At 43.0% G+C, this 27516-nt stretch overlaps 1 protein-coding gene across 1 annotated transcript in view; it reads left to right on the forward strand.

Annotated features, from left to right (window-relative positions):
* LOC119859961 (AGBL carboxypeptidase 4) overlaps positions 1-27516 on the forward strand; it is a 1439111-nt gene that overhangs the window by 1173193 nt on the left and 238402 nt on the right. The window contains exon 8 of the mRNA XM_038412901.2: positions 19235-19349. Coding sequence (XP_038268829.1) covers positions 19235-19349 — 115 coding nt within the window. The remainder of the gene's footprint in view (positions 1-19234; positions 19350-27516) is intronic.

Below are 27516 nucleotides of genomic sequence, written 5' to 3' on the forward strand. Positions count from 1 at the left end.
ATACCAACTGTTATAGAAAATGACTAAAACATGACCAAATGGAAATGGCATGCATGCACTGTGCTTAATTTAACCCAGTAACTGTTAGTATCCTCAGTGTCTCACTCTGCCACTAATGAGCCCTGATCATTTGTTGCTAGTCCTTATGAATTTCTTTGCAGGCAGCCTGTATGTCAGATTCACAGTTTACTGTGGAGCTGATGCTAACAGTGTTCCATTTCGCTGGCAATCCAGCTAGCTAGCACGCTCCCTAGGAGACTGGCTGTTTTCCCATTTATTTCACTACATTGGAAAACACAACTAGCTCTAAAGGCCGAGCATATTTTAAAACAGGTAAATGACTAATTCAAGTCAGTGAGCATATGCTTATTTTAAAAGAGTAACAAATTAAATAAACTCCCTGCATTTTGTATTGGAGCCCTGAGTGTTTCCTCTGCCATAATCTAATTCAGTCATTTTTTCCCCTGCACGGTCATTTTATCCCATTATTTGAGATTTCCTTTGCTTTTAATCCAGTACTTAGGGGAGCCCTGGAGTTGCAGAGGATGCCAGTGTGGGTAACTAAAATAAGAAATCTGCTGTAATATATCTCAACATGTTCCCGATCAATCAGACTATCCCAGTTGACTCCATAAAGTCAGGCAAGTGACTTATCTGCCTGTGCTGATTAAAACTGTTCTGTTTTAAAATGGCAGCACGTGCACAAGTCTACTAGGGACTTTGCTGGCGCTATTGATTGTCTGTGAAGGGCGCATAGGCACTACAGTGACGGGATAAATAATTAAAGAGTTAATAGAAGTGGGGGGCTGAATCCTGGGGGCATGCACTAGCCATTAGGCTATAGAGTCAGATTCCCCTGTCAGCTGACTGGGTGGGTGAGGATGAGAGTGGGTGTGTTTTGCTGTTCTCTCCGTGTTTCTTTCTGTTGGGAAAATGGGGTTTTGCTTTTGCTGTGTGTGTTTTTGTTTGGGGGTGGTTGTGGGTTTAATTTCCATATTGCTTTTGTCTGCCCCCTGGGCGGCCATGTGGGGAACAGAGACTTCTGGTGGTTGTGGATTCTGAGGGTTTAGCCCGTGGCCATGGGTTGTGGATTTTGCCTCTAAACTCTGGCTCAGTGGAGGAGTGCGTTCTAGCTGTGGGAAAGTGATTGGGTTTAAAAATGTGAGATATGCCTCCTACACCAGCGCGGCTGTTGTGTGTGTTGCCATGCTTAGCTGTGTTGAGCAACTGGTTGTGGGGGGGATTGTTGTGTGGGGTGTTTTTTTCTCCTTGTACTGCCGCCTCAACATCTGGTGTTAAACTCATTATCTCTAATGTTCCTCCTCTTTTAGGAAATGAGCAGTTGGCTAGAGACCTAGTGAGCTGTGAGAAGAGTACTAGCCCTATTAGCTGGACTCCTTTGGGCTGTAAAGCTGCAGAGGTTCGGCATGTCTTTGTCCTCTCGTAGGCAGGTTTATATTATATTCACCAATGCTCTGAAAACATTAAAAGTTCCCCTCAAGTAGTCAGACTCCCCAGTCTTATACCTTGTGTTTGTGACCACTTGAGGACATGGCCTGTTTTCATGCTGGGCATCCAACACATTTGATCAATCAGCGCCCTAAGAAGTGGCAAGTGTGCCTCTGGGAACAGTGACCCTCTGTCTCGGAACATGGGGAGTTCTGAGAGTAAAACACAGGGTCGGGTGGCTGTGACAGAGATTGGGTCTGAACAGGTTCCCGATGTTGGGGATGTTGGTTCTTGGGGGGGGGTGGTTAGGTCCCCCTTTACAACCTGGGGGAGATGGTATTACTGATTGTGTGGTGCCTCCCTGCAAAATGGAAGCTGAGCCTGTTGCTATGTAATCTGTGGCCTTGTCTGAGGATTCTGGCTTGCTGGCAAAGCCCCAAGCAAAAAAAAAAACCAAAAAAACCCCGCTAGTTGGGAAGATCACACTGTTGAGGTGCTGCTGAGGGTGGTTCTTTGGTTGGGGGCATGGAGATGTCTTAAGTATTAGTTTTGTCCCCTTGGTTCCAGCAGCCCCTTCCTCTGGTGTCTCTGAGGTTCCCCCCTCAAGGTCGGTAGTGACTCTGGGTCTGAGTGTGGGGGAGATGACAAACTCAGATTCTTTGGTTCCTGAATGGAGAGATACACCAGATGCTATTGGTAGGTTTCCACCTTGCACCCCACCTCCACCCTGAGGTGCCCTCCCTGCGGCAGCTCCCCGCTGCCCCTTCTCTGCCCTGAGGCACCCTCCCCCGCAGCAGCTCCCTGCTGCCCCCCTCGGGGAGCCGTGTAGCAACTCCCCTCGGCCCGGGGAGCCATGCGGCAACTCCCTGCCCCAGCTCACCTCTGCTCCGCCTCCTCCCCGAGCACGCCACCCCTGCCTCCGAGGCTTGCAGCGCCAATCAGCTGTTTGGCATGCGAGCCTGGGAGGGAGAGAAGCAGAGTGAGGCAGCAGGCTTGGAGAGGAGGCAGAGCAGAGGTGAGCTGGGGCGGGAAGCGCCACCCCTCCTGTTACTTGCTGCAGGTGGCCCTCCCCGCACCCCTCTGCCCCAGCTCCCCTCCGCTCCACCGCCTCCCCGGAGTGTGCTTTTGGGCGCCCCCAACCACCTGGCGTGCTAGGCGACTGCCTAGTTCGCCTAGTGGTTGCACCGGCCCTAGGTATGGTCTCATTTGTGTTGTCTCATCCTTCTATTCAAGACCATCATCCATACTGGCATTTTAACCCTCACCTTTTACAAGATTTTCACTCTGGGGACTCTGTCAGTTATTTTGGGGGACCTTGGGTTGCCTCCCAAGGATGTTTTCCCCTTCTTGAAACTATGGTGGGAGGTGGGTGAAGTTAATATTAAATGTTTTTCTCAGCAGACAACCCTCAGCCTTTGCTGGAGAATGGAAGAGTTAGAGTTAGAACCTGAAAAAGCCTTTCGTAGCAGTAACGATGCTGGGTTGCGTAAGAGCTTTTAATATTAAAAAAAACCCAGAAATTGTGGCACCTTTTTGATATCAATGTTCAGGGTGCACTGTGGGTGGCTAATTCCAGGGCCTTTCTCAAATGGATATGCCCACTCACTACTACTTCTGCCTGGAAAAGGAACATGCAAAGTGCAAGACAATTGGCCGTTTCAAGGCATTATCGAGCTGAGTGCTTTCAGATCCTGTGGCGATTAGGAACTTTGCAATGTATTTTTTTCTCAGACCTGTATGCCTCAAAGTCTGTGTGTCCATCTGAGACTTGGCAGCTCCTTGAGGATCTTCCTAGGATCTCAGCAGTGGATATGGACAGACTTGAACAGGACCTGATGCTCTCAGAATTGACTTCTATCCTAAATGGCTTTGCTCCCGGGAAGGCACCTGGGATTGGTGGTTTGCCTATTGGTGGTTTAAAAGGCCTTTTGGACTCCTCTTGGCCCTGACTTGGTCCAGGTTTTTCAGGAGACCATCAGGGAGATGATATTGCCACTCTGTTGTCATTGAGCGGTTCTTACCTTGTTGCCTAAGAAGGGGGACCTTGGGGAGGTGTAGCATTGGAGACCCGTGTTCCTGCTTTGCGCCGACTATAATCTTTTTTCCAAGGCCTTGGCAAATAGACTGTAAACTGTGATTGGTTCGGTCCTGCACACTGAATCAAATCTATTGTGTTTTTAGCAGGTCAATTTTTTATAACCTTTTCCTATTGCAGGATGTAATGTCAGCCTTTAAGATGTTTGATTTGCATGTTGGTTGATTTCCCTTGATCAAGATGAGGCTTTTGATCATGCAGATCATGGATATTTTATTTTGAATCCTTTCTGCTTTTGGTTTTGGGCTCAGATTTGTCTCCTGCATTTAGTGAGTCAGGGTTGTTCCCTGTCTGGGTTACTGTATGCTCTTTCTACTGAGCCTCTATCATGCATGTAATGAAAGCATCTTTCTGGCCTTTCTCTCCCTGTTCCAACTTGTACTCTGGAGAAAGTCTCCACATATGCTGACGATGTGAGTGTTTATTACTCATGATTGTGATGTCCAGGTTTTCAATGACTGTCCGCACTATTTTGAGCAGACTTCCTCAGCTGGCATAAATTGTGGGATGAGTGACTCCTGCTGGGGGCTTGAGTGATCTCCCACCCCATGACTTTGCCGGGAGGGGTGGGGAGGTATTGTGGAGCCGAACCGGCTTTTTGGCACCAGGAATTATGCTAGGACTGGATGATATTCTGGGTTGGAATTGGGAGGGGGTCATGGAAATGTTGCAAAGGTGGAAATAGTATTTGCCTTGACTCTTCTTCAGAGGGTGGGTGCTCATCATTAATAATGTAATTGCTTCGATATTGTAGCATCAGTGTACTGTTTTGGATCCCCAGCCACACTTTTTAGAAAGGTTCTTTTGGATTCTTTCTGTGATAGCCATCGTTGGCTGAGGCAGAGTATTGTATATCTGCTTGCTGTGGAAGGGGTTCAAGTCTCACTGATCTTCTGAGCAGAGTCACTGCTTTTTAGTTGCCGTTTCTAGAGTAGCTGTTATTTGTGGATGAACCTGTTCCTTGGAAGCACATGGTCTTTACTTTTTCCTCAGTAGGTAGAGGATTTGGATTTTGCTAGGGAACTCTTTTTATTGGACCCTGGGTGTCTCAGTTTTGATACGTTACCTGTTTTTTTATCAAAGCCTTTTTACGCTGGGAGATTTTATTTTAAGCTGAGGATGCAGGATAGGCAGCTGGAGTTCCCAAGGCTGCATGCTGAATCCCTTGTTTATAACCTTATTCTTGTTTGTAGATCTGTGGTATGCTTGCAAATTTCATTCTGGGTCAAGCAAAGATGGCCATTTTAAAAAGTAGATACATACATTATTTGGTACTGGGGTTACAGATGTTCTTCAGTATTTTAGATTGTTCATGGTTTTACACCTTCATTTGGAGTTTAGATGTTGTATTCTTTTAAGCAATTTGGATCAATATGTTCAGCAGGGTGGCTATTGGAAATGCACTTTGTGCTATTGGGGATAGGCAATCATTTTTGAATTTGTAATTTATTTTCTTGTTTTTACTGTGTTTCTGTACTGATTTTATCAAGTGTTTTAAAAGTCAAACTCTCCCTCTCGCTCGCTCCCTTCTCCCCCACTCCAAATATTTACTTACATTTCAGTGTATAGTATATAGAGCAGTATAAACAAGTCATTGTCTGTATGAAATTTGAGTTTGTACTGACTGCACTAGTGCATTTAATGTAGCCTATTGTAAAACTGGGCAAATATCTAGATGAACTGACGTACCGCCTGGAAGACCTCTGTGTATCCCCATGGTTACACATGTCCCTCATTGAGAACCACACTCTAGTCATTAGGGCACTCATCTGTGAGATGGCAAATCACAATTCAAATCCCTGTTCCCCCTCTGGCAGAGGTGGGACTTGGACTGGGGGTCTCCCACATTCCAGCTGAGTACCCTAAACTTTGGGCCAAAAGTTATGAGGGAGGTGCTTCACAGACACCTAACAACTGAGAATCCTAGGCAGAGATAGGTGACTCCACACCTGGTATACTCGTGTTTGGGAATCCCATTCTTAGGTGTCTATTTCCCTCCATTCATTGTAAAGGAAGCCTGAGTGCCTAACTCAGACTTTGTGAATCCTGGTGGTTTTCTAGGCACCTACATGTTAGTCATAAAGATGCTCAGTGTCACAATGCCTAAGTGCCTTTGTGAATCTAGCCCTAACTGTCTTGTATGTGATACTGAGAGTTCAATTGAAGCAGTGCTTGGAATTGGGTCATTGACAGACTCCCAGGACTGCATTTAGCCAACCAATCTCAAGGAATAAGGTTTTGTTTGTTTTCCCACTAAAATCAAAGCACTTGGAGAATTTATAGTTAGCCACATAGCTGGGGATAAATTGTCAAGTGAATGCTGTGTTCTAACAGACCCAGTCACTGTTGCCTTTCTTTTCTTCTTGAGATAAAATGAAACATAATCACAAAATGAAATAGTTCATGTAGAATGTGCATCTGTTTTTACTGCCTGCTTTGGCCTTGATCAGCTTCTATCCATTCTATCATGCAAAATTATCTTCTCTAATTGGTTTTCTCTTGTCAAGAGTTTCATGTTCTTTAGGGGATATAAGGGACCTTGGTGTGAGTATTTCTCCATATTCTCTGCAGATCCAAGTGTTTTTCTCCCATATTTGCCACTGCCATTAGAGGGCAGTGTAGGCATCACTGAATCCACATCCCAAGTACCGTGAGTTCCTTCCCATACTCTTGTTGCCTTCTTGCAAAGCACATGTCTATGAATAAGGGATAATGCAGACATCTGGGAAATAAATATGATGAAAGGATTAACTATCTTTTCCCTGTATTAATAATAGCACAAAGTGCTAAGCTATCTTTGATCTTACTTAGTTTATAGTCTCTACTACAAATTACCTTTAGCAGGGGGACGGGTAAACTGGTAAAATAAAAATAAAAATACCTCTCGTTTCCAAATCTTGTGCCAAAACTCAAACCCCAAATAAGTGTTGAAATTGGGAATTTTTTCAACTAACAGGTTTTTTTCACATTAATTCTCATTTCCTCATGCTTCTTGAGATGTCAGTTCTAGCTAGCCCTTATAATAGAGCAGAAATACCCAAATACAGCAAAAGAAGCTGTGTACATGGTAGTGTGTTTTGTGAAATTTCCAGCCCCGTTTGGCAGAATCAGGGCGTTCAGATGAGATAAATTTGAGATGATGCTGATGATGATTATTTGTATTACAATACAGCCTGTCGGCCCCAACTGAGTCTGGGACCCCCATTCTGCTAGATGCTGTACAAATACCTACCGTGGGTCAGTCTTTGACCCACAGAGCTTACAATATAAAAAGACAAGAAGTATTATTATGCCACTTTTACAGATGGGAACTTAGCCCAAAGAGAGTAAGTGACTTCTCCAAGGTCATGCAGACAGTCTGTGGCCAAACTGGGAATAGAAACCAGGTCTTGCGAGTCCTAGAATAGTGCTTTAATCAGAAGACCATCCTTCCAGAGAAGCTTCTAAATGTATGGATGGATAGCTGAAAAAGTTCTCCAGATCTTTGGGATCCATCTGTCATTTATCTTGTTTGAGCTGAGTCTTAAAAGATTTAAGAGGTTCATTTCAGATAGGTATCTGCAATTTGGTATTTTTATTTTGTATTTTTCTTCCAAACTGATCTGAAACCAATTTGGTCTGGAAATCACGCTGAAAACTTCCATTAAAATGGGCTTTCAGGCAAAAGTATTGCTATTTCTTCCTTGTGGATAGACTGTACTTGTTACAAGAATTGCCTTTTCTGTATATATATCCAATTCCAGTCTCAAGTGAAAGCAAGAAGAGCAGTGTCATGTAGATGTGTTTATTTTTTTTCTTAAATATTGACCTAGCTTTTCTTGACATCAGGGAAGTTTCAGGTTGGATTTGATATGAGTTTTGGCCAAATGGTCTTATTTGAAGCTTCACACCTATCCTTAAGAGTGTATTCCTCGTGGGGAGTGCAATCTACATATCTAGAAAAGATGTATAAGTATCATTGGTTAGCTCACTACCATAGCCCCTTGAACCACAATGTCCGCTCCAGGCCTCCAGATGCTGATGCCTGGGAAGTATAACTCTTCCTCATATCCCTCCCTCCCCGCACCCCTGAAGCCACCAAAACAAACAAAAACCAAACCAAACAACACCACTACTACATCAGTGCACCTCTGGCTAAGAGGACCTAAAATTGGCCCTGTGGTAGCAGAGGGAATGCAGGTTCTTCCTCATCTTTAAGGTTTTGGCAATCTCACTAACCCCTGTAAGAATATCACAGAGAAAATTCTAAGCACAAATGAAAACAATTAAATATTTTTGGGGCTTTAAAGAAATTTAATTGTAACCTTTAAATCTACTCATGTATAGTTCGATCCATATCCCGTGTAGCTGGGCCTGGTGTGAGATAAAACATGGCATGGATTAAAGGCGTAACTAACTGTTGGAACAGATTACTAAAGGATGTGGTAAATCAGCCGGGGTATAAATGCTAGTACACACAGTGTGTCATGCATTAACTATCCACGTGGACCCTGCTGGTCTGCACTAAAAGTTCCCTAGTGCACACTGATGTAATACTGTTTGAAATGGGACTATATCAACATGCTCTAAGGAACATTTAGTGCACACCAGCAGGGACCACGGACACAGTTACTATGCAATATGTTGGTATACGCTAGAATTTATACCCCCTCTGGTGCATACAAGCCCTTTATCTCATATCTATTCAAAGAGCACATCAGCACTGCTACCTGGACATTTTAAACAACTAAACCCAATGCACGTTATGTAACAGACTAGGACAGCTTTGTATACTATTACCACTGTTGGATCTATTCATCTCTGGTGTAATTGCACTGGCTGGAGTGACACCAGGACTGAATTTGGCTCATAGTATATGCATGTCTCTTCTCTTGCCATGATGCAAAGGAAGAAAGGTATTAAAGAATCAGGAATTTTACTAAAAAGAAAAGGAATACTTGTGGCACCTTAGAGACTAACAAATTTATTTGAGCATAAGCTTTCGTGAGCTACAGCTCACTTCATTGGATGCATTCGGTGGAAAATACAGTGGGGAGATTTATATACACACACAGAGAACATGAAACAATGGGTTTTATCATACACACTGTAAGGAGAGTGATCACTTAAGATGAGCCATCACCAGCAGCGGGGGGTGGCGGGGGAGAGGAGGAAAACCTTTCATGGTGACAAGCAAGGTGGGCCATTTCCAGCAGTTAACAAGAACATCTGAGGAACAGTGGGGAGTGGGGTGGGGGGGAGAAATAACATGGGGAAATAGTTTTACTTTGTGTAATGACCCATCCACTCCCAGTCTCTATTCAAGCCTAAGTTAATTGTATCCGGTTTGCAAATTAATTCCAATTCAGCAGTTTCTCGCTGGAGTCTGTTTTTGAAGTTTTTTTGTTGAAGGATAGCCACCCTCAGGTCTGTAATCGAGTGACCAGAGAGACTGAAGTGTTCTCCCACTGGTTTTTGAATGTTATAATTCTTGATGTCTGATTTGTGTCCATTTATTCTTTTACGTAGAGACTGTCCAGTTTGACATACTGTTGGATACTGTTGCTTTTTATCAAATTTGCAAGTACTGACCTCACGCAAGCCTTCTTTACCATCTTCTAATGGGAAAACTGCTTCCTGCTGTACAGCTGAGTGGTTCTGGAGTGTTCAGACCTCTGCTTTTTTATTATTTAGTATTATTATTTTGCAATGCAATTTACATCATTTTGGTCAATCCTAAATTGCAAAGTATTCACTTTCAGCTATAAGATGCAGTAAATTTTACAGCAGGAGACATTTTTTCTGACCAGTATGTATTTCAGTTGTTAGCAATGGCTCCCAAAGTATGAATTACTACTCCTTTCCTGACCTGTACAAGACAGAGTCCAGGATATGTTTGCATTACCAAATGTTATATTATATTAGAATCTATAATCATTAGATTTTCAGTAATAGGAGCAAACATATTATAGAGTTATACAATTGCACAAATATTGACATATTATTGATGCAGATAGCGAAAAGACACCAGGAAGAGGGAGCAAGAAGCAATTTTATGGTACTGAGTGTGAGGTGATAAAGGGCAATCCAAGAAGCAGCCAGAAATGTTAGACAGAAAGAAAGATGTCAGAGGTAAAGAGGTTAATTTGGGAATCATCTGCATAAAGACAGCTGAAACTCTGAGTGGATGAGGTTGCCAGGACAGAGTACATTATAGAGGAGATGGAAGAGTGACTATGAGAGACATCTACAGATACTTGGAGAAAGGAGCATGGGGGAGCAAATAAGAGATGCTGAAGGAGCAGGCATCAGAGAGGGCCGATGAGCTTCTGAGGTGCAGAAGCCAAGATACGAGTGTGGAGACCCGCACTTAGGAAGGAAGAATCCCATGCACTGCTACAGGCTGGGGACTGACTGGCTAAGTAGCAGTTCTGCAGACAAGGACCTGGGGATTACGGTGGACAAGAAGCTGGATATGAGTCAGCAGTGTGCCCTCGTTGCCAAGAAGGCCAATGACATATTGGGCTGTATTAGTAGGAGCATTGCCAGCAGATCGAGGGAAGCGATTGTTTCCCCCTCTATTCGGCACTGGTGAGGCCACACTTGGAGTACTGCATCCGGTTTTGGTCCCCCCCCCACTACAGAAGAGATGTGTACAAATTGGAGAGTCCAGCAGAGGGCAATAAAATGATTAGGGGGCTGGAGCACATGACTTGTGCGGAGAGGCTGATGGACCTGGGATTATTTAGTCTGCAGAAGAGAATAGTGAGGGGGGATTTGATAACAGCCTTCAACTACCCAAAGGGGAGTTCCAAAGAGGATGGAGCTTGGCTGTTCTCAGTAGTGGCAGATGACAGAACAAGGAGCAATGGTATGAAGTTGCAGTGAGCGAGGTCTAGGTTGGATATTAGAAAAAAACTTTTCACTAGGAGGGTGGTGAAGCACTGGAATGGGTTACCTAGGGAAGTTGTGGAATCTCCATTCATTCTTAGAGGTTTTTAAGGCCTGGCTTGACAAAGCCTTGGCTGGGATGATTTAGTTGGTGTTGGTCCTGCTTTGAGCAGGGGATTGGATTAGATGACTTCCTGCGGACTCTTCTAATCCTAATATTCTATGAAAAGAGAGAAAGTAGAGTGTGGTCAGCATTGTTGAAGGCAGCAAGTGGACAAAGAGTAAAGATGGAGAAGTAACTCTGATTTAGTTGGGAAGAGTTCTTAGCTAGTAAAGTTTCAGTGAAGCTGGATTCAGCAGGCAGGATTAGGCAAAGAAACACCCCTAAATTAATGGAACCATCAAGATATTGTACACATGTCAAACTGAGTGCGATTGTATTTATTCTCTCTTTTCTTTCATTTCCTTTGCTGCATTTTCATTTTTTAATATTTATTTGGGACCAGTACCAAACGCCCATTGGAGCCAATGGAAAAACTTCCATGGACTTTGGATCAGCCCCTCCATGTGCCATGTCTTAAATTAGATTATGAACTGTTCAGGGTAAAGGCAGTATCTGTAACTATTTATTATTATTGTAAATAGTAATGGAAATTATAATTAATTTCCAGAATGGATCATGTCTGGAATAAAGAGGTCACATATTTTTATACTACTTTGTTTCTATAATCTTGGGGGATATTGTCCACATCTTAATTTGTGTGACTGGGCACATCCATCTTGTTCTCCATTTTATTGTGAAGTCTTCAAAAAGACAATATTGAGTTATCAAAAATTTCCTTGGTCTTTAGCCACAGAGACATAATTTTTTAAAAAATAATGCTTGTCTTATTTCTTGTTCAATTTGGCTGATTCAAATTGGATCACTTCATTTGACCCAGACTGCAGCCATGATTCCAAAAATCCAACCAATCTATAGGCAGCACTTTTTTCTTTAATAGCAGACTAATTGGCAGACCAATTAATCTGCTCATCTGTGAAGAGAAAATTTATTGCAATAAATAGATTCATTTCCAGAAGTCATTCTCTAAGGTAACATTCCAGTGGCCTTGTTTACTTCATGCCCTGATCCAATGCCTCAACAGTAGCACAGGTCAATTAGTGGACAAATTAAGCAATTATTAGCCACTAACAAGGGTGACTGGCATCATTACCCTTCCTGTTTACCACCAAACCGTTGTTTTAAGACAAGGACCAACAAATAATTTAGGGCATCTGTTATATTGCTGAGTCTGCCTTGAAGTAAATGATATTAAATGGGTTTTGGCTGCTGCCAAATTTTTAACCTTGGCCTAATGAGATACACTGATATCTCTTGCTGATTATAGAAACTGTAATATTTAATTTGTGTTGATTTATTAAAACAAGAACCAAGTTCTGTGAGATGGTATTTTTTTAATAATCCAGCATCAATCTTTTAATTTTAAATATCCTTGGATCATCAAGTTCCTCTAACAGAAAAGCTCTGCACTAATTCTAGTGATTATTTTTGGTTGTTTACAATAATTTTATGGTGAGGTGTGCATGCATAAATATACATTTTCCGTTTGTATGTTCTCTTATGCTCCTGGATGCTATTCTTACTTCTATTTTAGACTTCAGTGGGTGTTTTTTAAACTCTTGCTTTATTTTTATCATATGACCGACAATAACGGATAATTGTTAAAGCATTTACTCAGCTTCGGGTATCTGTAGTCTCAGAATATGGAAAAGGTAGAGCAAATATCTCAACGGAGTTTAGTAACTTGGAGGCAGTCTGACCTAGTACATAGGCCATCAGACTGGGAGTCAGGAGACCTAGGTTCAACTCGTGGCTCTGCCACAGACCTGAAGTATAACCTTGTCCAAATCACATCATCTTGGTTTCCCCCTCAGCCTTTGTCTGTCTTGTCTATAAAGACTGTAAACCCTTCACTGCAATCATTGTCTCTTCTTATGTGTTTATACAGTGCCTATCACAATGGGGCCCTGATTTGGTGGGGACACTAGGGTAATATGAATAATAAATAAGAAGAATCCCACTTCAGAATTCATCAGGAGGTCGAGGCTTTGTGGGGTGGCATGTTGCAGACCTTGAATCAAGAAATGCGCTGTCTAACAGCAAAGAAGAACCTGCTTTGGTTGAAACATTTAGGTGCGTCCACACTGTAGTTAGATACCCGTGGCCAGCCCCCGTCAATGGGCTTGGGCCAAGAGGCCCTTTGGTGGTGGTGTAGATGGTCGGGTTCTGGCTATCGCCCCAGCTCTGGTATCCTCCCAGCTCATATGGTTCTAGAGCCCAGGCTCCAGCCCAAGCACAAATGTCTACACCAAAATTAAGCAGCCACTTAGTCTGAGCCCCACAAGCCCAAGTCAGCTGGTATGGGCCAGCTGCAGGTTTTTAATTGCAGTGTAGATGCCCTTATTGTCCCTTTCCTGCCAATAAGATCTTGTCATCATGCACACAAACTATTTGCTGTGCTCTGAATACCTCCCACTACCTAAGACTTCTGTACAAGAAACCAAGAGTTTCCTGTGTACATTTAAATCATCAGTGAGATGTCCTTGCCATGATCTACAAGCGAGACTGCATTAAATAACAGAAACAAAGCAGGAAAAAGCCCGTACCAGCCCTTCAGGGGCAGAGGTTGCCATCAGAGCAGAACTCAGACGTATTGGGGCTAGCTGCCAGAACAACTACCAGAATGAAAACAGTAGTCAAGGAGAACCCGAGGCATGTGTCCATATAGCCCACTATAGTGTATAGGAATAGGGTAGTAGCCCTTTAAATAGTTGTGAACCTTTTAGTGGTGCTCACAATGTACTATGTTTTGGAAGCAACCAAAAACCAGTCATGCAGCAGAATGTATGTAGGTAGGCATTGTGTGTTTATGTATAACTAGTAAACATGGTTATTTGGGTCCTGGCTCTGCCCATTGGATTTCTTTATGCTCTTATCTTATCTTTATTGTGTAAAGAGAAAGAGACTAACACCCACCAAAAAGCAGATCAGTTTTCTTATTTGTGAGGAGGTAGCTGAAGAAACATCTCCTAAACAATATAATTGCATGTGTGCTAATCCAGCTCCAAACATTCAGAATTAGTCTCTCTCCAATTGGAAGACCTCATTATGGAAAGAGATCCTCTCTCCTTCAAGATCTGCAGAGAAAAAGTCATTAGTTGACCAAAAAGTGTGGATGTTTAGGGTCAATTATAGACTAGTTTTCCTAGAATCTAGAAGCCTTGGTTTCTCCAATGTGCCACAACGATGTAGAATTCACTAACAGTGGCAGGAAAGGAGGAAAACCTTTCATGGTGACAAGCAAGGTAGGCTAATTCCAGCAGTTAACAAGAATATCAGAAAACAGAAAAGGAGTACCCGTGGCACCTTAGAGACTAACAAATTTATTAGAGCATAAGCTTTCGTGAGCTACAGCTCACTTCATCGGATGCATTTGGTGGAAAAAACAGAGGAGAGATTTATATACACACACCAAGAACATGAAACAATGGGTTTATCATACACACTGTAAGGAGAGTGATCACTTAAGATAAGCCATCACCAGCAGCAGGGGCGGGAAAGGAGGAAAACCTTTCATGGTGACAAGCAAGGTAGGCTAATTCCAGCAGTTAACAAGAATATCAGAAAACAGAAAAGGAGTACCCGTGAGCTGTAGCTCACGAAAGCTTATGCTCTAATAAATTTGTTAGTCTCTAAGGTGCCACGGGTACTCCTTTTCTTTTTGCGAATACAGACTAACACGGCTGCTACTCTGAAACCTGTCAAGAATATCAGAGGAACAGTGGGGGGTGGGGTGGGAGGGAGAAATACCATGGGGAAATAGTTTTACTTTGTGTAATGACTCATCCATTCCCAGTCTCTATTCAAGCCTAAGATAATTGTATCCAGTTTGCAAATTAATTCCAATTCAGCAGTCTCTCGTTGGAGTCTGTTTTTGAAGCTTTTTTGTTGAAGTATAGCCACTCTTAGGTCTGTGATCGAGTGACCAGAGAGATTGAAGTGTTCTCCAACTGGTTTTTGAATGTTATAATTCTTGACGTCTGATTTGTGTCCATTCATTCTTTTACGTAGAGACTGTCCAGTTTGGCCAATGTACATGGCAGAGGGGCATTGCTGGCACATGATGGCATATATCACATTGGTAGATGCGCAGGTGAACGAGCCTCTGATAGTGTGGCTGATGTGATTAGGCCCTATGATGGTATCCCCTGAATAGATATGTGGACAGAGTTGGCAACGGGCTTTGTTGCAAGGATAGGTTCCTGGGTTAGTGGTTCTGTTGTGTGGTGTGTGGTTGCTGGTGAGTATTTGCTTCAGATTGGGGGGCTGTCTGTAAGCAAGGACTGGTCTGTCTCCCAAGATCTGAGAGAGCGATGGCTCGTCCTTCAGGATAGGTTGTAGATCCTTGATGATGCGTTGGAGAGGTTTTAGTTGGGGGCTGAAGGTGATGGCTAGTGGCGTTCTATTGTTTTCTTTGTTGGACCTGTCCTGTAGTAGGTGACTTCTGGGTACTCTTCTGGCTCTGTCAATCATTTGTTAGTCTCTAAGGTGCCACAAGTACTCCTTTTCTTTTTGCGAATACAGACTAACACAGCTGCTACTCTGAAACCTGTGATTATGCAAGGCACTGAATTTAGCCGTATAGAGTGGAAATCTGTCAACTTCATGAAAAAACTCGCACAGATACAGACAGACATCATCTTCCTCTCTAAATGCAAACAGATGGACATCATACCGAAAGGACTGAAGGTAAAAAATCCATTACAATCTACATACCACACAGACTATGCTGACAGCTTGTGCCACACACTCTCAAAGAAACTGCGGAACCACCTGATCAACATCCTCTAGAGCAAACAGGGAAAGATTAAGAATGAGCTCTCAAAACTGGATACTCTCATAAAGAACCAACCTTCCACACAAACTTCCTCGTGGCTGGACTTTACAAAAACTAGACAAGCCATTTACAAAACACACTTTGCTTCTCTACAAAAGAAAAAGGACACTAAGCTATCTAAACTACTATATGCCACAAGGGGCCACAACAATGGTTCCCGTAACCCACCCAGCAATATTGTTAATCTATCCAACTATACTCTTAGCCCAGCAGAAGAATCTGTCCTATCTCGGGGCCTCTCCTTCTGCCCCTCCACCACCACAAACATGATACAGTTCTGTGGTGACCTAGAATCCTATTTTTGACGTCTCAGACTCAAGGAATATTTCCAACACACCTCTGACCAACATATTAACCCACAGAGACCTTCCTGCCAACACTACAAAAAGAAGGATTCTGGGTGGACTCCTCCTGAAGGTCGAAACAGCAGCCTAGATTTCTACATAGACTGCTTCCGCCGACGTGCACGAGCTGAAATTGTGGAAAAGCAGCATCGCTTACCCCATAACCTCAGCCATGCAGAAACACAGTGCCATCCACAGCCTCAGAACAAACTCTGACATCATATCAAAAAGGCTGGACAAAGGAGGTGCTGGTCGTCATCATGCCATAGGTCGGAGTATGAACAGAGGCTACTAGGCAGCTCTCCACACACACTTTTCTAAAAGCCATTACCTCCGATCCCACTGAAAGTTACCAAAGAAACTACAGCATTTGCCTCAAGAACTCCCTGAAAAAGCACAAGAACAAATCCGCCACAGACACACCCTGGAGCCCCGACCCTGGGGTATTCTACTGCTACCCAGATCCATAAACCCTGGAATACCTGGACGCCCCCATCCATCTCAGGCATGGCTACCCTGACAGCAGGATTGTCCTGGCTATGTAGACTCTCCCTCCTCCAGGCCCTTGGTTTACCAGCACTCCCAGCTATCTTCGAGACACCACCGATTTCCTGAGGAAACTACAGTCCATTGGTGATCTTCCTAAAAACACCATCCTAGCCACTATGGATGTAGAAGCCTCTACACCAACATTCCACACAAAGATGGACTACAAGCCGTCAGGAACAGTATCCCCGATACTGTCACGGCTAACCTGGTGGCTGAACTTTGTGACTTTGTCCTGACCCACAACTATTTCACATTTGGTGACAATGTATACCTTCAAATCAGCGGCACTGCGATGGGTACTCGCATGGCCCCACAGTATGCCAACATTTTTATGGCTGACTTAGAACAACGCTTCCTCAGCTCTCGTCCCCTAATGCCCCTACTCTACTTGCGCTACATTGATGACATCTTCATCATCTGGACCCATGGAAAAGAAGCTCTTGAGGAATTCCACCATGATTTCAACAATTTCCATCCCACCATCAACCTCAGCCTGGACCAGTCCACACAAGAGATCCACTTCCTGGACACTACGGTGCTAATAAGCGATGGTCACATAAACACCACCCTATATCGGAAACCTACTGACCGCTATTCCTACCTACATGCCTCTAGCTTTCATCCAGATCATACGACTCGATCCATTGTCTACAGCCAAGCGCTACGATATAACCGCATTTGCTCCAACCCCTCAGACAGAGACAAACACCTACAAGATCTCTATCATGCATTCCTACAACTACAATACCTACCTGCTGAAGTGAAGAAACAGATTGACAGAGCCAGAAGAGTACCCAGAAGTCACCTACTACAGGACAGGTCCAACAAAGAAAACAACAGAACGCCACTAGCCATCACCTTCAGCCCCCAACTAAAACCTCTCCAACGCATCATCAAGGATCTACAACCTATCCTGAAGGACGACCCATCACTCTCACAGATCTTGGGAGACAGACCAGTCCTTGCTTACAGACACCCCCCAATCTGAAGCAAATACTCACCAGCAACCACACACCACACAACAGAACCACTAACCCAGGAACCTATTCTTGCAACAAAGCCCGTTGCCAACTCTGTCCACATATCTATTCAGGGGACACCATCATAGGGCCTAATCACATCAGCCACACTATCAGAGCGCTCGTTAACCTGCGCATCTACCAAGTGATATACTGCCATCATGTGCCAGCAATGCACCTCTGCCATGTACATTGGCCAAACTGGACAGTCTCCTACGTAAAGAATGAATGGACACAAATCAGACGTCAAGAATTACTAACATTCAAAACCAGTTGAGAACACCTCACTCTCTCGGTCACTCGACTCACAGACCTAAGACGTGGCTATACCTTCAACAAAAAAGCTTCAAAACCAGACTCCCAACGACGAGACTGCCTGAATTGGAATTACTTTGCAAACTGGATACAATCTTAACTTAGGCTTGAATAGAGGACGGGACTGGATGAGTCATTACACAAAGTACAATATTTCCCCACTGGTATTTATCCCTCCCACACCCACCCCCCCACTGTTCCTCTGATATTCTTGTTAACTGCTGGAATTAGCCTACCTTGCTTGTCACCATGAAAGTTTTTCCTCCTTTCCCCCCCCTGCTGCTGGTGATGGCTTATCTTAAGTGATCACTCTCCTTACAGTGTGTATGATAAACCCATTGTTTCATGTTCTCTGTGTGTGTGTATATATTAATCTCTCCTCTGTTTTTTCCACCAAATGCATCCGATGAAGTGAGCTGTAGCTCACGAAAGCTTATGCTCTAATAAATTTGTTAGTCTCTAAGGTGCCACAAGTACTCCTTTTCTTTTTAGAAAAATAAGAGACGTCAGAAGTTTTAAAAGTAATTTAGTTCGCCCAGGCCATCATTGCTGAAATACTTCTTGCTGTATATTCCCTAGAGCTCTGTCCTGCCCAGTTTTAAAAGTCTCGGGTGATGGGGCCTCTAGTACTACCTTGGAGAGACTACTGCATAGTCTAGTAGCTCTCACAATCAGTACATTTTTTCTAATGTTCTACCTTAATTTTTCTCTGCTTAGTTTCATCCTGTTACAAGAGCTCTGTGTTTTTGCTTTAATCTGAGGAAATTCAGTAAAACGTCCTCGCATCACAGGATAGACCTTATGGGAATTAGAAAATAGTCATGACCTATCTCTGGGTGTCTCAAGATTGCAAAGGAACTCAGTTTGCTGTCACATTTGCTTGGTGGCAACTATTTTTATTGGCGTCAACTAGGTGGAGGACGAAGCGGGAAATCTAAACGCAACGCAGACCTGCTTCCTCCCCCCGCTGCTAGTGCTGCCAATCCCCTTCAGTGTATTGGTAGAATTGCAGGATGCAGGTGGGAAATTTTCCCTACTCCAGTGTCAGCCCTAGGAGAGAGGAGGTGTATCAAAGTGATCTGAGCACAAGATGGGGAAACAGGAGCTTCTGAATTCTAAAGCTGGCTCTTCCACTGACTAAGCTTAGGAAAGATACTTAGGGTCTGAGTCTCCTCTGGCTTGTGTTGTTTTTAAACTGGTGTGTCAGTCCATTGACTTCAGGGGAGTTGCTCCTGATTTACACTGCTGTAGGCTGGATTTTCCTCTCACTTATCATCTCACTTCCTCAGTTTCTGTGGGCCTGATACTCAGCTGATGTAAATCCACTGATTTCAATGAGGCTATGCCAATTTTCACCCGGTGAGTATCTGGCTTCTTCATCTGTAAATGGGGGGTGGGATGAAACACTTATTTACCTCATTGGAGTATAATAAGGATTATTTTGTTAATGTTTGTAAAGCACTTTGAAGATTAAAAGCGCTAAATGAATACCTGCAAAACGCTGAAGACCAGAGCTCTGTGTTGAACTGAAAGGAATGTTAATTTTATTTCAACTTTCAGAATTGAAACTAAAATTTATGTTGAAATTGTAATTTTATACCAAGAGGATCTTAACATTTTTCTTGTTTCTCCCAGGTATAATTGACTTCCTCGTGAGCCAACATCCCATAGCCAAAGTATTGCGAGATCACTTGGTCTTCAAGATAGCTCCAATGCTTAATCCAGATGGCGTGTATCTAGGAAACTACAGGTAGAGTATGTCATATTGAAACTGCAAATCATAACTTTGCATTTTTTTGCCACTCACTGCGACACAGTTGAGTTGTCTTTATTCCTCATCACTGGACTTTGTACAGAAATAAAATATTGCATGTGAACTAACAGCTCTCATATGGCCAAACACTATGGTCGGGTCAGAAGTCTTTGGACGGCAAAACTCTCCCTGAGCTCACTTCCCATTAAGCAATTGTATTTAGTGGTAGATTGGCCGGAGTAAGACATGCTGGACTAGACCTATGGCTTATTATAGGATATTTGCTCTACAAGTCCTCTCGGATGTCTGAATTAAATTCAGCTAAATCCTCACTAGACCTTAGCCATGTTTTGTAAGTGCATTCATTATGCTGTTCATCAGCCTCTATGTAAATGTTTCAGTCAATCACAATTCTCTTCTCAGCTACCCAGATCATCCATTAAAGTCACAGATTTCTGTCTATTATTTTACGGTAATGGGTAATGATACATGGAATAGAATAATCATCCCATCCTATGTTAATTTTGCTTCATTTTAATATTTGAATTAGCACTTTTCCTCCTCCTTCTGTTGAAAACACATTCTCAAAATTTTTTATTTTCTCTCAAATTGTTTGCTCTTAAATGTATTTATTTACAAAATTGATTTGTTGTGGGAGGTAATAATGAAAAGCAGCTGATTAGCAGATGATTTGTTTGTGGGCAGTTACATCTATCACACATATCTTTGGAAGAGAGGGCCCCTCAGAGATTTAATGGACTGTATGCAATTTTGCTTATAAAGCAGGACTAAATAACACACACTGCAGCCATAGTACCTTGAGCTGTGATCTAATTAGGTATTTAATTGTTAGACAGGATAGGGCCTCATTAGTTCATGGATGGGAGACCTCTGAGGAAGAACCAGCGTGTTGCAGAAAATGGTGCTGATGAGTTAGTTTATTATTTTCCACTGTACGTCTTGGCTGTCCTCCTTCACTTGTCCGCTGCCTTCTTAACTCTGACTGCAGGGAATGACATAGGCAATTTCACATGGTCAAAGTAAAGGTTAGGTATGTTGAGAGTTTTTGGGTAGGCATGGGCTCTTTAGAGCCACACTGACAGTCCATCGATTCCCTGCTGCTTTGAAGTAGCTTCAGTTGGTTAGAGGAGACAGAAAGGAACAGAGGTGGAATTATGGGTCTATTTCTTTTCTAATAAAAAGAAAAGGAGTACTTGTGGTACCTTAGAGACTAACAAATTTATCTGAGCATAAGCTTTTGTGAGCTACAGCTCACTTCATCGGATGCATTCGGTGGAAAATACAGTGGGGAGATTTATATACACGCACAGAAAGAACATGAAACAGTGGGTTTTATCATACACACTGTATGGAGAGTGATCACTTAAGATGAGCCATCATCAGCAGGAGGGGGGGGGAGGAGGAAAACCTTTCATGGTGACAAGCAAGGGCCATTTCCAGCAGTTAACAAGAACTTTCCTCAGATGTTCTTGTTAACTGCTGGAAATGGCCCACCTTGCTTGTCACCATGAAAGGTTTTCCTCCTCTCCCACTCCTCCCCTAGCTGGTGATGGCTCATCTTAAGTGATCACTCTCCTTACAGTGTGTATGATAAAACCCATTGTTTCATGTTCTCTGTGTGTGTATATAAATCTCCCCACTGTATTTTCCACCGAATGCATCCGATGAAGTGAGCTGTAGCTCACGAAAGCTGATGCTCAAATACATTTGTTAGTCTCTAAGGTGCCGCAAGTACTCCTTTTTCTTTTTGCGAATACAGACTAACACGCCTGCTACTCTGAAACGTGTTGTTATGCAAGGCACTTCTTTTATAATGACACTTTGAAATGTTGGCTCTGTCTTTGGTGTACATGCTAATGGTCATACCTCTTAATGGTCCTATGGTCTTGAAATGGTTCCAGGATCCATGTTATGCTACTCCTCGGATCTGCAAAGGCAAAACATTTAGAGAACTCCAGTGACTAAGTAATCTTACTTTCCCCACATAAATCTACCTGCCCTGTAGATTTTCCTGCAGGATTATTATTTATACACTGCTACTGAGGTGCATGATGCTTCACAGACATGCATCTGGCCCATAATTTGTAGGGTCCTTTGGGATGCCAGGTATTATGAAAGGACATTATATTTCCTTTCATAATTGCTGAGCTGATAAGACATTATCATTTTAGCCTTTCATATTATGCAGAATTTTCAGATCTCCTGGACTAAAAGTTTTGTTAATGAGGTAGCTGGAAAAGCATCTGATCTGTTTGCAATTTTTTACTTTATTTGCAAAAGGCTTAATGCGACTAATAACCTAAAAATGAATATAATAAGCAGAATGTTACCTATTATGTTGAGAAGAATACAAAATGCCTGGTAACGTGCATGATTTGTAGTTAGTTAGTGCTGAGCTAGTAATTTACAACAGTTTATTTCCTGCTCATGGAAAATCCACAGGCAGATCATGATTTATTTGCTTGAATTTATTGGCTGAATTAAAAAAAAACAAACAAACCCTCCATGGATTGATCGCTAATATTTGAAATTTCAACTCTGATGCTTACCAGTCATTGGTCAGATAAGTCTATCTTGTACTTTTCTCTTCCCTGATTGGATTAGCACACAAACAGTTCCAGGGAGCAGTTGTGCATATGTGACTGTAGGATTCAGAGATCTGTTGGCTATGTAAGTTCCACACTGCTGATGCAGATAGTCTTTAGTGCCATGCTCAGCAGTTCTCAGTCATTTGGATTTTCTTCGCATTATCTCCCTCTTTCTCAAAGTAGTGGCTGGTGACTCTTTCTTTGGCTCACTGAGGGTTCACATTTGTCGCTATGTAAGCTAAGATAATGAAATGGGTAATTAAACTTCATACTTCGGGTTGTAAATTGATCTCCTGCCTCTGTCAGGGAGCTTTTCCCTCAATACAAGGCGCTGCATAATTGGCAAGGCACAATTCCGTATCCTCTGAAACATTCAACACTGTGGTCACTATTAAAAGTCGGGTTATGTCAACAATTACCAGGTGGTGGTGAAGTCCCCTAGTTATCCTATGATTAGAATAGGAAATAACTAGAGCTGGTCAGGAATTTTTTCACTAAATGTTTCTTTGTCAAAAAATGCTGATTTGTCAAAACCAAAACATGTCTGTAAAATTTTGTCAGGAGGATTTCTGAGCTCAAAACATATATCAGAGCGAGACAGGTAGTAACCATAGAATAGCCAGTAGCCCAGTGATTAGGGTACTTCTCTGGGATATGGGAGATCCAGGTTCAACTCCCTTCTCTGCCTGGTTGGGAGAGAATCAAGCAGAGCATGGACATGAACCTGGATCTCCCATATCCCAGGTGAGAGCACTAATGATTAGCCTATAAAATTAGTCTCTCTCGCTTTCTCATGCAGATGATGACAAATTCTAAAACCTCAAATTTGTTTGCAAAACAAGTTTCTTGTTTTCCAGCCACCACTAGTAATAACTGCATATTGATGTAAGACAGTATGGTAACAGCTGGCTGACTTTTTTATGGTAACCATTGCCTGGAAGCAGGATATTGGACCAGGTGGACCTATAATCTACTCCAGGATAACAGCTACTTTGTTCCAAGTGCTCACTCTCTGAGGTTAGTGCTGTGAGCCAACACAGCAACAGTAATGCCAAAATTGTCTATTGTCTGCAAACTACAGCTAATACTCCAGGGAATGGTGCAAATGGGTTGTGACTCTGTGGGGACTTTCTAGTGGTGAAATGTTCATAACCAGCAGCAAGTGAGTTTAATATCAGAGCTATAAAACATTTGCGCTCGGGGCACAGAAACATGTTCTGGGATGGTTATTTATATGCTCTATACATTCAGGTTTTTTTTCTGGAACAAATGTTTGTGGACATGAACTTCAAAGGTGTATGTATCAGTATTTGTGAAAATTGGGTGTTAAATGAAACCTAGGCAAGTATTCATGATGGAAGTATGCGTGGTTTACCAAGCAGGGGACAAAAAAGATAGCATGTGATCCATCTGTCTAACAGAGCCGAAAGTTTGAATATTTGAGATCTAACCACAGAGGAAAAGCCAAGATATTTGTTGAATCGATTTGAAAAAAAGAAATCTTGATCTCCTTGTAATATTACTCCATAAACCTTTAATAGAAAATACATTAACAATTATAGATATTCTTATAGGTATTGTACATGTGTATTGTGACAGGGTCAGGCCAGATGGCTACAGGAGAGTGATAGATGGCAGATATATTAGCTCCAGGTTAAGTAGGTTCCTTTTCCCTGAGTAAGTTAACAGGGAAGGTTCCAGAACAATCAGGAACTTTTTGGAAACAATTAAGGCAGACAGGCTGATTAGAACACCTGCAGCCAATCAAGAAGCTGCCAGAATCAATTAAGACAGGCAGGCTAATCAGGGCACCTGGGTTTAAAAAGGAGCTCACTTCAGTTTGTGGTGTGTGCGCGAGGAGCTGGGAGAAAGAAGCGCAAGAACCTGAGAGTGAGAAGGTGTACTATTGGAAGACTGAGAAGTACAAGCGTTAACAGACACCAGGAGGAAGGTCCTGTGGTGAGGACAAAGAAGGTGTTGGGAGCAGGCCATGGGGAAGTAGCCCAGGGAGTTGTAGCTGTCACACAGCTGATCCAGGAGGCACTCTAGACAGCTGCAGTCCACAGGGCCCTGGGCTGGAACCCGGGGTAGAGGGTGGGCCTGGTTCCCCCCCAAACCTCCCAACTCTGGACCCAACACAGGAGATTCCACCAGAGGGGAAGGTCTCTGAGCTGTTCCCTGACCCACATGGTGGATCAGCAGAAACTGTGGGGATTGTTCTTACTCTCTTTTTTTGGTCCCATGCTGGCCAGTGATGAGGTTATCTGAGTGAACGGCAGATTTGAGCCACGAAAGTGGCCAAACTGAGAGCTACTGTGAATCTCTGAGGCAAGCAAAATCCGCCAACAAACGCAGGACCTACCGAGGTAGAGGAGGAACTTTGTCACAGTATATATACTTGGAGATGGCGAAACCACCTCTGTTCACCTTATTTGCAGTGAAGATTCTGACCAATTCATCAGGAATCAGAAGTGTTGCCTTTTCTTATAACACTTTCCTCATCAGGCATTACCCAAAGCATTTTCCCTCTATCCCAGTATATAGGAACGGCTGAGAAATGAAAATTCTGCTGCTGTCAGTGGGCTACAGGAAACGCATCAGATTCAAAATGCCAAGCAGAGTTGCTTAGATACGCATGTTGCGGGATTAGTGAGGAGTAGAGGTGAGGGAAAGTTGAGTTCCCAAAGTGCATAGTTCACCCACCCCTAATATGAATCAAGGTTCTGAATAGATAATTTGGATCGCTTACAATTTGGATACTCAGTATTGTTTGCCAGCATGCTAACATCACAAACCTTTGCCATAAGAATGCACTTGGGAGGATGAAACTGCCATGTTCAAGTGTTTTTTCCTTCAAGCTTTCAGTGAAAAACACGTGCTCTTTTTGCTGAAGTGCTGTCCTATCTTGTTGTTTCACCTCTAATGTATGAACTAATAACAAGAATTCACAGCTCATTGTGTCTTTGGGATATGAAGATCCTGCCACAGACCAGGGAGATGGACTAGTTTGCTCTCTAGAAGCTTTTTTAAAACCAGGGTCACCTTTAAGTGTAACCCTCTTTATAATTACAGGGGAGGTGGAAACTGTTACCTTACCCAAGGAAGTTTCTAAGTTAATTACACAGAGTAAAGCCATACATTGAGATATTTAAAATGGCAGCTCCTTAAAGTGGCATCTTTTTTCTGTTCAGGGTGGCAACCTGTCTTTTGATCCCACCTGGATTGAAAGAACCTTTCTGACAGATTTCTGTGCAGGACAAACATGGCAGAAATGGACTCATTCGGTGTGTGAAAAACTGAATCCTTTCTGTGGGATTTTCCACAATGACGCTAACCTTTTCTTCCTTGTGGGGATAAACTATGGAACAAATCTGTAAAACGGAATGATTAGTCTTATTTGGGGGAGACACACTTCTGCATCTCATTCCTGGCAACAAGATCAAACCCTAACTGAAGACAGATACATTTCCCCTTATAATGCCCAACCAAATTCTATTCCCTGGCTCTAAATCTTCAGTAACATCTAGGCCAGGGAAGGTATTTTTCCTTAACTTCTTCTCTCCATTTTTCTGTGGTTTAGCATCATCATTCGCTGAATATATGACACTACCCAGGGACATAGGCCAAGGAAATACAACGTGTTCTCAATTTGAAAGTCATGCATCCTGGGGGTTGGCCTGAACTTTCCTTATCAAGAACTTGTTCTAAAAGTCAGCATTGTGCAGTTGAATGGTGCAATGTATTTCTGTGGGCGAAACGATTGTACCGCTCCATCTTCGCCTTAGATTAGTTCCAATCTGTCAACCTCGCCTTCCTGAGATGAGACCCCAGGACAGCAAGAAAGGGAATACGTTTCTTAGTCTGGGAGGTCTTCAGTGAGGCATCCTAGAGATGCAATGACAAGACTGGAAAAAAGATGCCTTTTGTGGTCCGTGAGTTAGCAGCAAGCAGCTACTATTGTCTGTTCCATGGCATTTATAGTTGCCTTCATTTGATTTGCTGTGACAGTGACACAAATCAGACAAGTGAGGTCTACATGTTAATTATAACATGCAGAGCTGTCATGTCTCAGACCTGGATTGCATATACGGCTTGATTGTGAGACCTCCACTCGTATGCAAGAGTGGAGGGAGAGGGCACACAGATCTTCTCAAATCCCCTTTTCTCCCCCCGGCCTCTTTTTGGTGCCAGGCACAATGCTTTGAAGTCATCACAGCCTCTTCTCCTTGCTAGTGCAACAGAGGCACTAGATGAAAGGTGGTCCTGCCTGTTAGGATATAGATATTCAGGCCTGTCTGTAAAGACCTGTACTCTAAGAATTTAGGTGTATTCTTATCACTTATTTCAGAGTAGCAGCCGTGTTAGTCTGTATTCTCAAAAAGAAAAGGAGTACTTGTGGCACCTTAGAGACTAACAAATTTATTAGAGCATAAGCTTTCGTGAGCTACAGCTCACTTCATCGGATGCATTTGGTGGAAAAAACAGAGTAGAGATTTATATACACACACACAGAGAACATGAAACAATGGGTTTATCATACACACTGTAAGGAGAGTGATCACTTAAGATAAGCCATCACCAACAGCAGGGGGGGGAAGGAGGAAAACCTTTCATGGTGACAAGCAGGTAGGCTAATTCCAGCAGTTAACAAGAATATCAGAGGAACAGTGGGGGGTGGGGTGGGAGGGAGAAATACCATGGGGAAATAGTTTTACTTTGTGTAATGACTCATCCATTCCCAGTCTCTATTCAAGCCTAAGTTAATTGTATCCAGTTTGCAAATTAATTCCAATTCAGCAGTCTCTCGTTGGAGTCTGTTTTTGAAGCTTTTTTGTTGAAGTATAGCCACTCTTAGGTCTGTGATCGAGTGACCAGAGAGATTGAAGTGTTCTCCAACTGGTTTTTGAATGTTATAATTCTTGACGTCTGATTTGTGTCCATTCATTCTTTTACGTAGAGACTGTCCAGTTTGGCCAATGTACATGGCAGAGGGGCATTGCTGGCACATGATGGCATATATCACATTGGTAGATGCGCAGGTGAAGGAGCCTCTGATAGTGTGGCTGATGTGATTAGGCCCTATGATGGTATCCCCTGAATAGATATGTGGACAGAGTTGGCAACGGGCTTTGTTGCAAGGAAAGGTTCCTGGGTTAGTGGTTCTGTTGTGTGGTGTGTGGTTGCTGGTGAGTATTTGCTTCAGATTGGGGGGCTGTCTGTAAGCAAGGACTGGTCTGTCTCCCAAGATCTGAGAGAGCGATGGCTCGTCCTTCAGGATAGGTTGTAGATCCTTGATGATGCGTTGGATAGTACTTGTGGCACCTTAGAGACTAACAAATTTATTAGAGCATAAGCTTTCGTGAGCTACAGCTCACTTCATCGGATGCATTTGGTGGAAAAAACAGAGTAGAGATTTATATACACACACACAGAGAACATGAAACAATGGGTTTATCATACACACTGTAAGGAGAGTGATCACTTAAGATAAGCCATCACCAACAGCAGGGGGGGGAAGGAGGAAAACCTTTCATGGTGACAAGCAGGTAGGCTAA

The sequence above is a fragment of the Dermochelys coriacea genome, chromosome 8 (assembly GCF_009764565.3).
Source record: "Dermochelys coriacea isolate rDerCor1 chromosome 8, rDerCor1.pri.v4, whole genome shotgun sequence".
Taxonomy (NCBI): Eukaryota; Metazoa; Chordata; order Testudines; family Dermochelyidae; genus Dermochelys; species Dermochelys coriacea.